Source organism: Herpailurus yagouaroundi, unplaced genomic scaffold (genome assembly GCF_014898765.1).
Source record: "Herpailurus yagouaroundi ecotype Mexico unplaced genomic scaffold, PumYag 163, whole genome shotgun sequence".
Classification (NCBI taxonomy): domain Eukaryota; kingdom Metazoa; phylum Chordata; class Mammalia; order Carnivora; family Felidae; genus Herpailurus; species Herpailurus yagouaroundi.
This window is the reverse complement of record NW_024412404.1, coordinates 2,257,794-2,271,313: the sequence shown is the minus strand read 5'-3', so window position 1 is coordinate 2,271,313 and position 13,520 is coordinate 2,257,794. Positions and strand designations below refer to the sequence as shown.

General features: G+C 39.7%; 1 protein-coding gene across 17 annotated transcripts in view; it reads left to right on the top strand.

Annotated features, from left to right (window-relative positions):
* ANK3 (ankyrin 3) overlaps positions 1–13,520 on the top strand; it is a 344,583-nt gene that overhangs the window by 180,992 nt on the left and 150,071 nt on the right. For 14 of the 17 annotated variants that reach the window (XM_040485091.1, XM_040485092.1, XM_040485096.1 and 11 more), the window contains 5 exons: positions 316–414; positions 3,165–3,362; positions 5,407–5,505; positions 5,787–5,885; positions 11,476–11,673. In XM_040485091.1, the coding sequence (XP_040341025.1) occupies positions 316–414; positions 3,165–3,362; positions 5,407–5,505; positions 5,787–5,885; positions 11,476–11,673 (693 nt within the window). The remainder of the gene's footprint in view (positions 1–315; positions 415–3,164; positions 3,363–5,406; positions 5,506–5,786; positions 5,886–11,475; positions 11,674–13,520) is intronic. The other 3 variants (XM_040485103.1, XM_040485105.1, XM_040485104.1) reach the window with 1 other exon arrangement.

The window sequence follows — 13,520 nt, the reverse complement described above, 5'->3', positions numbered from 1 at the left end:
ACTCATCTCCCCTCTTGCTTGGCTCCTGGGAGTATTCACCTTTCAAGCTGGGAGGAGGCCACACTGAGCAGCACTTCTGACACTGTTGGAGACCAGGCTCCCCAAGGGTTACTCCAATCCCTTCCATCAGGAATCAGGTTGCTGTGAAATTCTTGTGTATTTCATTCCGATCTTTCCTCATTTTCAATAAGGAAGTGCTTGGGACTATTTTTTACTTAAAAAAGAAAAACACCCTACATCATAAGCATTATGCAAATAAAATATGCCACCCTTCTTCAGAGCTTCCATTAATTACCTTTGGCTCATGTTCCCCAGAGAGGAGAAACAGCGCTGCACATGGCAGCTCGATCTGGCCAAGCTGAAGTCGTGAGGTATCTGGTGCAAGACGGCGCTCAGGTAGAAGCTAAAGCCAAGGTATGTGTGACACAGGAAAGCCTTTGCTCTTGAGGAAAAAAATTACCCTTGATTTTACTAAAACCTTGGAACACCTGCATGCTCTCTTTCAGGGATACTCTTATAAAGTCATGACAAAAGTATCTATCCAAGTGATATTGTAAAAAAAAAAAAAAAAATCCTTCCCTACACATTTGTCCATTCAATTATTTTACAAAATTAAATAGAACAAGAACTTTGCATCCTTGGCACATTGCTAGCCTCTAACAGATTTTGGAATCAAACCTAGACTTGATCCAGAATTCTTCACACTCCATAGAGAAGGGCTCATGTGGAAAGCTTCTAGAACAGGCATAATTTGGAAGCATAATTGAACTCTTTTGGTTGACTTATATGTCACCTGCCACAGCCATAAAAGGAAAAAGGAAGGTTTTACCTTTTCTTCACAACTTGAGATGTTATAAACCCTCAGACTCAAATTGGAGTGGCTTTAGGGATTTGCCTTTGCATAGAAGAATGTCTGGATTGAGACTGAATGCTTCGCTTTCCTGGTTTAGCTCCCAGAAGAAACCCACCTTTCTTTCACTATTGAGATAGGTAGTTGGTCTGGCTATCAAAATGGCAGTTCAGGTCAGGGATCGTAAGTAAATATGTAAATGCCTTAATCATTTAATTTAACCTTCAGTATATAAATGGTCTGCAGTTTCTAGTTTCAGGTTAAGTAGTGAGAAAACTGAGACATATATGAAGCAATTTGTATACAAAATATGTCTAGACTTTTATAACATCCCCCCAAAATATTTAGTTGTCTCACCCATATCTAATTTGACCACAATTGTTTTTTATCAACTTCTGTCAAAGCTTTCCAAAGCTTTTAAATTAGTCTTCTTAGGGGAAAATTAATCTTTCCCTTTCAGATTCATATTTTACCTGCTAACATATTGTGCAATTGTTTAATTAAAGTAATTAGTGCAAATATAGCACAAAGTAGCAATGTAACTAGTACAAAATAGTAGTGTGGGAACAAACACAACTAGATCATTGTAAACATAAGATCTGCAGATGAGCCTAAAGGTTATAACAGCAGCAGACACAAGCTTTGGGTGTCCAATGTACTGTGGTGCCAGTTGGTGGATTTTACAGAGGATCTGGAGACAGAGGTCAGCAAATTTTTTCTGTAAAGAGCCTGTTAGTATATTTTGTAGGCTTTAACAGATGCACCATCTCTGTCACAGCTGCTCGACTCTGACATTCTGGAACAGAAGCAGTGATAGGCAATCCTACATAAGCAAATGGGCGTGTCCATGTTCCAATAAAACTTGGTTTACAAACACAAGTGGCAACTGGATTTGGCCCCTGGATTGTAGTTTTCATAACCCTGATCTAGAGATAGTGGTTCAGTCTGCTTAATCAGTAAAGTAGAATAAATAAGAAAAGCTGTACTCTACCATGGATTACAAGAAACCTCACATTTTCTGAGTGTTGTTAGTGACATATCAAGTATTGTATCTAGGAAAAGGTTTCACTCACAGCTGAAATTGAGCATAGAATTTATAGTTATTGTTTCATTAAAGAGGCAGTATGTATTGTGATTAAGAACCTTTCTTTCTCAGCCAGAATGCCTGGGTTTGAACCTTGGTCCTCCATTTACTAGCTATATAGTGTTTGAGCGAGTTAATGAATATCTATCTCTGTGGCACATTTATTTTTCTAGTTTCTTCAAATAGAAAATGGAAATACTAACAGTTACAAGTGGTAAGATTGTCGTGATGATTAATGAATTAATGTAGGTGGCGTACTTAGAACAGAGCTTGGGACATGTAGGTGCTCAGCCCATGTTTAGTGGTGGTCGTGGCAGTAGCAGAATTACAGGAAATTTTTCTGTGATAATTACCTTTTTTCTGTTTTCAGTATTCTTCTTCCTGTGGCTCCACCAATTCCTCTTATACTTCTTACATAGACCCTCTTGCTTTGACCTTGACTCTCATCCTCCTTAGCTTTTCAGAGCAGTCTCCTGTGCTCCAACCTCTTCTCTCTAGCTTCCCTATTTAAAGTACTTACGTGAATTTTTTCACACTCAAATAGAGGATTTCTCATTGGATGACCACCACAAGGCATCTTTGGGCAAACTAGGAAAAGATGCCTCTCCCATTTGGGGATAAGATCCTCAAGGTGCAAGATATAGTGCCTCATGCCTGGGAGTGAATTGTAATAAGGGGCCTTTCCTAGGCAGATACAGCTCATGCCAGGATGTACACCTTGACAAGCAGAGGGTTGGCTGCCTTTCAGCCTTCTTGGCTAGGAGTCTTTTTGCAGTTATACCTGGACAACCTTATACCCGGCCTCTGTGCTTTGGACTATGACAAGGTGGCGCCAATAAAATAATTCATTCCATATGAGGGCACAATAACTGGTGAGGTATAATACCTTTCCCAGTTTTAGTAGGATAAATTCCCTTACCTCCCCAAAAAAGGAATCATTAGGGGATAAAATTTTAATAAAATATGGCAGATGGTAGTGAGGATAATTTATAGATAGAACTGCCTTTCACACTTTTCATACTAATAGGTTACTCAAAGGGTATTTAACGTGCTTAGATCCACCATCTCCCCCTTACTAAATGTTAAAGAAAAAGATAAATGGGATATTTTTAGCATTGAGGCAAAGAATCTACGGTAGCCTCTGATACCAAGCAAAGTTTGCTGAATGTTTCACAATGTCATCATTGTGTTCTCAGCTAATCAGCCTTGTATTTCAACCTTGTCATTTAGGATGACCAAACCCCACTCCACATTTCTGCCCGATTGGGGAAGGCAGATATAGTACAACAGCTGTTGCAGCAAGGAGCATCTCCAAATGCAGCCACAACTTCTGGGTATACCCCACTCCACCTTTCGGCCCGCGAGGGGCATGAGGACGTAGCTGCATTCCTTTTGGATCATGGCGCATCTTTATCTATAACAACAAAGGTATGAAAGTGAATCTTGGAATCCTGTTGTGTCCCCCCAGATCCATCCTCCTTACAATTCCCAGCATGGTAATAGGTACACGAGTGGTACAACAGCATCTATCCTTGGGATCCCAGGATAGCCCTTAACATGGTCAGCAAAACCATGGAGGGGCGCCTTGTGGCTCAGTCGGTTGAGCGTCCACCTTCAGCTCAGTTCATGATCTCGTGGTCCATGGGTTCGAGCCCCACATCAGGCTCTGTGCTGACAGCTCGGGGCCTGGAGCCTGCTTCTGATTCTGTCTCCCTCTCTTTGCTCCTCCCCTGCTCACATTCTGCATCTCTCTCTCTCTCTCTCTCTCTCTCTCTCTCTCTCTCTCTCTCTGTCAAAAATAAATAAACATTAAAAAAATAAGGGGTACCTGGGTGGCTCAGTCGGTTGAGCGTCCGACTTTGGCTCAGGTCATGATCTCACAGTCTGTGGGTTTGAGCCCTGCGTTGGGCTCTGTGCTGACAGCTCAGAGTCTGGAGCCTGCTTCGGATTCTGTATCTCCCTGTCTCTCTGCCCCTCCCCAGGTCATGCTGTGTCTCTTTCTCTCTCTGTCAAAAATAAATAAACATTAAAAAAAAATTTTTTTTAATAAATTTAAACAAAGCCATGGAGTGAGGCAGGGTAGTTTGGGGTATGTTTGTTTGTCTTATGTTTCTCAGTGGATTATCTTCCAAAGAACCATCAATGATATCTAGATTACAATGTTTCTTGCACATTATTTGATAGATTTAAATGGTGATTTAAAAACACAGCCATAGATCTCTCCTGCTAAGGCCAGGTATACAAACCACTTTCAAATCAGGAGGTGAATTTTTCTTGGATTATTTTTGTTTGGTGTTCTTTTGTTGCTGTTGTCTTGTATGATTAATGGTTTACTTTTTAAAATCTCAACTCTGATGCCTTAGAACAATAATCTACCACTCAGTTACTTTGTGGGTACAGACTGCAAATTTAGAGCTCATTTTTTGGTGATACTACGTAAACCTAACAAGTGTGATAGAAAGATGAATTGGCCTATGGCATGTCTTAGAAAACTAGAAATCAGTGCTTCACTCCCTTATTTGGATGCAGAGAAGTGTGATCAATGCACAAGATAATTACAATAATTAGAAATACTTGGAAAACTACCCGAATAAATGATGACTACCTCCAACTTTTGCCCCCTGTGACTCTTCAGGCTCTTAAGTAGAGCTGAGTTGCAAAGTTCCTGGATTTCATTTAATATGTAAAACAGAGTAATGAGTGATGAGGTTTTGAGTACACTTGCCCTTCCACCATGCCAGCTGCCCATTGGCTCTAGTTGGTTTTAGTCTCATGAGGTCAAATGTGTTGATGACCCTCCAGTTGCTGACTCATGCTTGGGAACCTCCATAACTGTGCATAGTGACTGACTGGTGGATACCCATGTCCTTGTAGGAGCAGGTAGCAAGGGAGAGCAAGTACTCAACTCTCAGTACCCAGCTCTTGCAAACTTACTGGGATAGAACCATGTGTTATTATTCAGTTCACCTTTTGTGGTTAAGATGCATTACTCTCTGACTCCTACCCCTGAGGCCTGGAGCATACATAAAGATATGTGTATACATGCAGAAATAGGAGAAGAGGAAGAAAAAGGCTCCAGTCTAGTCATGTGGGAATATGGGAGGTCCAGACTTGTCCTGGATTTTCCCAAGCCTTCCAAATCCAAATTGGGACCCAGTAACATATTCTTCCCAAAATGTGAAATCCCAAAATAGCTCTAGAATAAGTCCCAGATCTAGCTCTCCACCTTCATCCTGGTCAGATGCCTGATTAGTCCCAGAATTAGTGGCATGTTGTGACTCAGTCAACAGAGAGAGAAAGATTAAATACTGCTCATCCTTGTTGATAAGGAGATTCTAGCTGTTGTCTTCCAGTGTTGGTCTTTAAATACAGGCTTAACTGTGCTTCATCGTGAGAATAATTCATTGGTTCCAAGAAAGCGATACCTTTGTTTCGTTTCTCTTGGTCATTATTTTTATGTTTCTGTTTCCAGAAAGGATTTACTCCCCTCCATGTGGCCGCAAAATATGGGAAGCTGGAAGTAGCCAATCTCCTGCTACAGAAAAGTGCATCTCCAGATGCTGCTGGGAAGGTATGAGGCTGACCACCTTGTAGCAGGCCCCTTCCATGGTAGCAAAACAAGCACTTGCTACTTCACCACCAGCCACCTAAATTATGACTAGTCCCTAGTTAAGTCGCATAGGATGAAGATCACTTTGGAAACAGGAGGTGAACGCTGGGGTCCAAGCATTGTGGAAAGCGGAATGTAACTTACACTCTGTGTTGAACCCACACTAATCCCATCTCCTAAATCTAGGCCTCTGATGTTAAGACGCTTTTGACACTGGTTGTTGTTTCTGCACGTGTTTTCAGAGCGGGCTAACTCCACTGCACGTAGCTGCACATTACGATAATCAGAAAGTGGCCCTCCTGCTTTTGGACCAAGGAGCCTCACCTCATGCGGCTGCAAAGGTACCTGTGATTGGACAGCCCGAGGAGGCCTGTGGGCAGTGTCTGTTGGTCTCTGTATGTGCATCCACTTTGCTGCACATGTAGCACCCTGCACCTTAGACATCACTTAAAAGACACAGAAATATAAGCTCCTCAGGGAATCTGTGCCTTCAGATCTTTGGTCACCTAATGTGGTAGATGCTCAATAAATATTCATGTGCCAATTGATTTTCCTTAAAAATCCGGGACATCCTGGAGCCTGTGGAGGAAATAAAGTTGAAGTATTCTTCAGCCAGATTAAAAACATCAGCATAGCCTGAGGGAGTAAGAAAGTCTGATTTTTCAAGGTTATAAAATATGTGTGATATTTTCCTGGCCATAAAACATCGCCTTCGAGTTATTTATTTCTGTTTAATAACATGGGTTGGGAAATTTTGTTTATGAGTTTTTATGATTGTTAAGAGGAATCTTTATTCCTATTATTAGGGTGTTTGGGGCCAGTAGACAACCTACATTTTTCAGAAAAGAGATACATAGAGTATATGGCTTCCTGATTCCCTGATATTCTGATTTGAGAGGCAAATCATAAAGAAGAGTGTATTTGAAGATAGGTTAATAGAGTGCTGTCAGTTTAGTAAGCTCTCTCTTGTGGAACAGGTGGCTGTGATCTGAGAAAAGTGGAAAGATACAAACCACAACTTAATGCTGTCTAGTTCTTTCACTAAATACTATTGGTTGGAAAAACTTTTAGCATTTTTAAGCTTTATACATCTTTTTTTTTTTATTCTGCCATTGTGGGACAGCTACAGTGCTCTGCTTTAAACTTATTGTTTACATTGAATCTGTTGTACACACAGGTCAATCAATGAATGGGCTGTTCTAGATCACTTTGTGGACTTTAAGAGAGAAAGTTTTCAGGTACCTTCTCTTTTTGAAGACTAGGTTATCTTTGACACCTATTTCTCCTCAGGACCTCTTTTCCTATATGTCTTAATTATCTCCTGCCCCAGCCTCTCCAGAATGTACCCAGTGAAATCTATACTTCAGAACCAAACCTCTAAATTTGCTTTTCATCTAAATGTGGCTTTCCCTCCATAGTTTCTGATTCTGACAAACATTTTTTCTATCATAAAACCATGCCTTGACATTTGATAAAGCTTTATCTTTAAAACAAAAATGAATAGTAGCATTATTCACAGTAGCCAAAAGGTGGAAGCAAGCCAGTATTTATTGAAGAATGAACAGATAACTAAAATGTGGTGTATACATACAATGGAGGAAGTAGGAAGGAAATTCTGGCACATGCTACAACATTGATCAGCCTCAAAGACACCATGCTAAGTGAACTAAACCAATCACACAAAAGGACAAATATTGTATGAGTTCAGTCATAGAGAGATAGAAAGTAGAATGCTGGTTGCCACGGGCTAAAGGGAGGAAGGACTGGGGAATTGGTGTGTAATGGATGGAGTTTCAGGTTGAAGATGGATGGTGGTAATGGTTCCAGAACAATGTGAAATGTAGTTAACGCCATTGACTATACATTTAAAAATGGTTTGGTTTTACATAATGTATATTTACCACAATTTAAAAAATGAAAAAAATTACATTGAAACTTAATGACTGTCTATTTCATTTCAGTATATTTTAATATCCTTTTGGGCCTGGGCCACTTTTATTATATTATAATAACTCCAGGTTCTTGGTAGGAAAATAATTAATAAGGAAATTATTCATTCCTCACAGAAGAGTAAGATAATTAATAGGAAAATTGTTCATTCCTCACATGAGAGTAAGAATTTTGACACAACTAGTACCAAGCTGTTTAGAATTGACAAGAGTCATAAAGTAGTTACGTGAAGCAAAATGAGTGCAAGCCACGCTTCCGTCCATCCATTCCTTCTTTCAATCCATAAATAACCCTTAAATCGGTCTGTAGTAGGTATATTTGCAGTTGATTTCCAGCTTCATATTTGTCAAACAAGACTTCATGTTTCCATGTCTGTAAAACATCCTTCACAACAAAGAGTTGAAAAGAGTTCTAACAGCACTTAGCCTTTGGAGTAGCTTTTATAGCCACTCCAACACTGGCTTTGCTAAGGAGACGTTACTTCTTGCTGCCACAGCACAATTGCCTCCATAAGAGCTTCAGTAATACCATCGCTGCTACATGGCTGATCATTCCCACTGTCTGAGGCACTGATCCTGGTCAGGAACTTTTTCTAGACTTTGATCCCAAGCAAAGTCTGTTCCTTCAGTTAAGGATGGGCTTTATCTGCTAGGCAAGAAACCTAGCTACTATTGTTTAAACTGATGAGGCTCTATTTTTTCTCATTTATAAACAGTCTGGAGGTAGGCAGTTGTTGATGTTGGTCCAGTGTTTCCAGAACATTAAGAAAAGCTCCCTGTGATTTTTTTTTCTTCCTTTCCTTTCAGAGACTGTTTTTGCCCAGGCTGCCCGTTCCTCTTTTCAAGCAGGAAAGAAAGACAATAGGGCATTCCCAGAAACTCCACCCAGCCATTTCTCCTTACATGTCATTGGCCACTTCTTTCTGCAAGGGAAGCTAGGAAGTGTAGTTTTTCAGCTGGACACAATGCCAAGGCTCTTTTATTAAAGAAGGAGGGAGAAGGGATAAAGAGTAGGCAAATACTCCCTGGAGTAAAGGAAGGTTTAGCATTTCCAAATTCTGGCTGTGGTGAAAAATGAGGGACAAAGGCTCAAAAAGGCACAATTTGAACATATGACTATAACAGCAGTTGACTTCAGTGTGAACTCTTTCTCAGTTCACATGCTGGGTTCTTAGGGTAGGTGATGCTCTCTTGCCTTTTCTTCTGTTTCATAGAATTGCCAACATATTTTCTTACTCATACATGCCCTAGGAACCTGATGCGATTTTGTAATGGGGGAGGAGGGAAGGTGCCGAAAAAGTAGATGGGCTTCTGTGATCCATTTTCACCAGATCTATTTCCCGAGGCAGGACTCTATGCTAGAAGCGGTATTGGCATGAAATCAGGCATAACCTGGACACTCATCGTGGAAAACAGATAGTGAGTCTTAACTTATTATCAGATTTCTCTTCCATAAAATGTACAATATATCTACTGGTATGGAACAGTAGAGATTCTTGGAAAAAAATATAAAGTATGATATACATCTATTACTTTTGTTAACTTAAAATTGCATTTCCTTTTGTTTTCATCTTGAATTACAAAAGCACACACTGCAAGCATTTTGTTCTCCACATCAAGAGGAAAAAAATATTTAAGATTATTCTGTAGCCGAATCTGTCACTATTTTATTTCTCTTCTGATAAATGCATCTTTCCCTTTAGTGTGATAGGTGAGAATCATTTTACTTTCCAGAAATTAAGAAGCATTTAGAAAGATTAGAGAACTTCTGATAGGTCTCAAGATGAACCTTTTTGTTTATTATTTGAAATATTTTTAAGTCTTTCTGAGATGAACTTCCATTCTAAAATAAATGCCATGAATTGTTTTTCCCTTGCTTTATTCTTTCCTTTGTAGCTCAGGTAAGGAGCTCAGAGTAAAGCCCTCAGTAATCATGAGTAACTTGTCTAAAGTCAGCATGCATTTCAGAGATGCCAGAGTTTCTCTTTTTAGTGTTCTTTAGGACCTAGGATTTTTGGGTGGAATAAGAAATAATCCAGAGGATTGTCACCTGTTAAAGGACACTGACCTGCCTTCGGTGGTTGACAAGTAACTAACGCGAAGGTTATGTCCGTAGCAAAAGCAAAAAGAAATAAGATGCATGACAAGAAGCTAAACTCAGGCTGTGTTGCTGTTACCACTCTGACTAGCCAGTGCTAGACATATTTGACTAATCAGATGACCTATTTTAGCACTGATTTTGTGAATTTTGGCTTTTATGCAGGGGTGGGGATGGTAACGAAACAGACCACCCCCTCCTGTCATTCGCTGTAAAGTTGGGCTCAGTCCAAAGCTCTACATTTGGCTCTGAAGGCAATCCCTTTAGGGTGTGTCTGTACAGAGGGACAAATGTTTCCCAGGTCAGCTAGGGTTTCCAGATGGCAAAAGGTCAAAACTAAAAATAAGGATATAAAATCTTCTACCCTGGCCCATCCCGTTTGGCAGAGGCTGGTTTCAGAAGAGTCTGGAAGCAGCATTTCCACTTGCTTAAATCCTCTACAATTGATTACAGAAAGGGTGTTTCTCAAGTGAGAAACATTATCCTACTAGGACATGCTAATGACTTAAAATATGAGGGTAATTGCAGTAGGCTGGCCGGATCAGTGGTGCGGCAGCCCCCACTGTCCTCTGTGTTGTTTCCTACCCATCCATATGGCCTGGAAAGATTGTGACTGATAGTTGTCTAGATTTGGATCATTTTGCCAAATGTGAATCCATGAATTCCATTTTTTTTCCTCTAAATCTTCTTTTCTATAAAAAATCATTCTCATTTTTCATTGGCATATCTTATATAGGTGGATTCATGCCCAAGTGAAAATATAATCTTGCATTTCTCTTAAATGACATTAAGGCTGGACAAGGTCCCCTAGTGCAGGGGACCTTTCTTTCTCAGGGCGGAAGACTATGAACAACCCTGAAGCACAGTTAATTGCCAGTTTGCCAGAGGAATTTAAGTTGCTTGAACCTCTGGTCATCAGAGGTCAGTCAAGACAAGGATCCCAGAATGTCCTGAAAGTGGTAGTAAGCTTGACTCAAATTCTGAGGATTCACCAGTCACTGTGAGGCACTAGTAGAGATACAAAGACAAATACGACACAATACCTGCCCTCAACAAATTTGTATTTTAGTAGGAGGAAACAGGTATTCAAAGGAAAGAGTGCCATTATCTCCAGGACTTTGATTGGAGTCAGTTAGGTTGGGGGTGGGTGTAGGTGGGGAAGGAGGAAATGAAACCCTTCATGAGAGTATAACCCTTGAGCTGAATCTTCAGCTGATAGATGCTGACCCCAAAGACATAGTGGAGAAGAACATTCTTGATAGAATGAGGCAAAATAGAAACATGAGCTGTATCTTATGTGGGAAACCAGTTCAGCTGAAGCATAACGTAGAAACTAGAGTTTCATAGAAGAGGCAATCAAAGGGGCTGTGAGGGTAGATTATAGCATCTTGACTACCATGAACAGTAAATTTTTCAACTTGTTAGCAACAAGTGACTATTAAAGATATTTTAAAGGTAGAGTCATGGCTCTGAATAGCTATTATTGAATGAAAAGTGGAATAATGGCTCTGAACATGTCCATGGTACCACATTGTTTGTTGTTTCCTAGTTGTGTTTCCTCACATTGGCAATTTAAATAAAGCAAGTAATTATTGAGCACCTACTAACATTAACTGCCTGCAAGAGAGGACCCTATATTCCTTTTGCAAAACTGGTGGTACTCTGCATTAAACTGTCTGTAGTATGTTTTCCCAATTTAGGGATGCGGGAGACATTAGGGCAGTACATTAATGGCACAGCTTGATTTATCAGTTTGCTTATGTGATTATGAATTTTTAAACCGTCGAAGAAAATCACTAGAAAGGGAAGCATACTATTTGAAAGTGCACTGCACACATTTTTATCTTGTTACTGGGCATGTGACCAAGTGATTCGTGTTGACAGAATGGTTATACGCCACTGCACATCGCTGCCAAAAAGAACCAGATGGACATAGCGACAACTCTGCTGGAATATGGTGCTGATGCAAATGCAGTTACCCGGCAAGGAATTGCTTCTGTCCACCTTGCAGCTCAGGAAGGACATGTGGACATGGTGTCCCTGCTCCTCAGCAGAAATGCTAATGTGAACCTGAGCAATAAGGTAACCTTTCTTTTTCTCTGCAAAGCGTATAACGAACCCTTACCTCTCAGAGAGGTCACCAAGAAGCATGCACTAAGAAGCATGAAGAATCCAGGTCAAATAGAATATATAAAGTGTAACGTTGCACAAAGATGTTTACCAGAATATTGTTTATTATAGTAAAGACTTTGAGAAAAAATGTTTAAACAGTAAGAGAATGGTAAATCAATACTTGTCAAGTCATACAATTGAATAACATATAGTTATAAAAATGAAGTCCACAAAGTTTTTCTTAATAATATGAAGTTTTGGTATGATGCTAATTCAAAGTACCACATTACCTTGCCAGAACTTAGCAAAATAGTAAGTTGTAAATTGTAGCCTGTTGATTTTGTCTGCAAATATTTTGGGGGTACCTACTCATTGCCTCTCCCAGTTTTAAGTCCTACTTAAAAAAATAAATATTAGAAAGAGTGCTGCCTTCATGGAGTCCATTTTAATAACAGAAGTTTAGAGTAGCTATTTTATTCAATAGGTTGGAAAGGTTGTTAGTCTTTCTATGTAAATTGGCAGTTTCAAGGAACATGTGAAGTCTCTGTTCCCTAGTTTTTTCAAATTCCTGTCCTCATATTTGGCAGCCCCATTATTAGTGAAGAATTTTATGAAGCAAAGTCTAGCCCACAATTGGCCAGAGACATGTTAATGAAGTTAGACCTCTCATTGCATGTATCAGAGAATTTGGGTTTGCTAAACTATTTATTAATACCTTAAGTCTGAGGTCTGCTCAAAGCACAGAACAGATGTTTCTAAGTCTTCCCTTCATATAACAAAAAAGCCTGCTACAGTGCCCCAAGTTCTTGACAATCCAAACTCCCTGGCTTTTTCTCTACCAGTTGGTGATGGCATGGCCATAGCTCAGATTTTGGAGTGGAGTTTCAAAACAGCAATAGTTTTATGGGGACAAATGACAAGTAATTTTATTTGTTTTTCATATACGTGGACTGTATTTTGGAATCATGGAGGTTTTGAATCCCCTGGGTGTGAATCCTAAGCCTGACTCTTCCTTGATGTGTGATTGATTGAACAAGCTATATGACCTGATGAGCCTCAATTTTGCCCTCTAGTAAATGAAGACAACAATATTTACTTCACAGAAATGTCATAAAGATTAACTGAGGTAACATTCAGCACCTTCTCCTTAAGGAAGAAAATAAGAGTTGTCTTAATTGTGGACTTCTTATAATTTAGGGAAAATGTTATTCTGCACTAACCTGAATTCCCAAGGTTGTAATTTAACAAATTCTATAGACCAAAAGACATACATAAGAGAACAGGGAAATATTTTTTATTTCAGTTTTAATATCTTGAAAATATTTTGTGATTATTATAGAACAAAATATTTTTCATATTTTTCTGGTGTGACAATTTGATTTTCTCTTATCTTTTATTTTATTTATTTATTTATTTATTTATTTATTTATTTAAATTTTTTTTTCAACGTTTATTTATTTTTGGGACAGAGAGAGACAGAGCATGAACGGGGGAGGGGCAGAGAGAGAGGGAGACACAGAATCGGAAACAGGCTCCAGGCTCTGAGCCATCAGCCCAGAGCCTGACTCGGGGCTCGAACTCACAGACCGTGAGATCGAGACCTGGCTGAAGTGGGACGTTTAACCGACTGCGCCACCCAGGTGCCCCTATTTATTTTTATATATGAAATTTATTGTCAAATTGGTTTCCATACAACACCCAGTGCTCATCCCAAAAGGTGCCCTCCTCAATACCCATCACCCACCCTCTCCTCCCTCCCACCCCCCATCAACCCTCAGTTTGTTCTCAGTTCTCAACAGTCTCTTATGCTTTGGCTC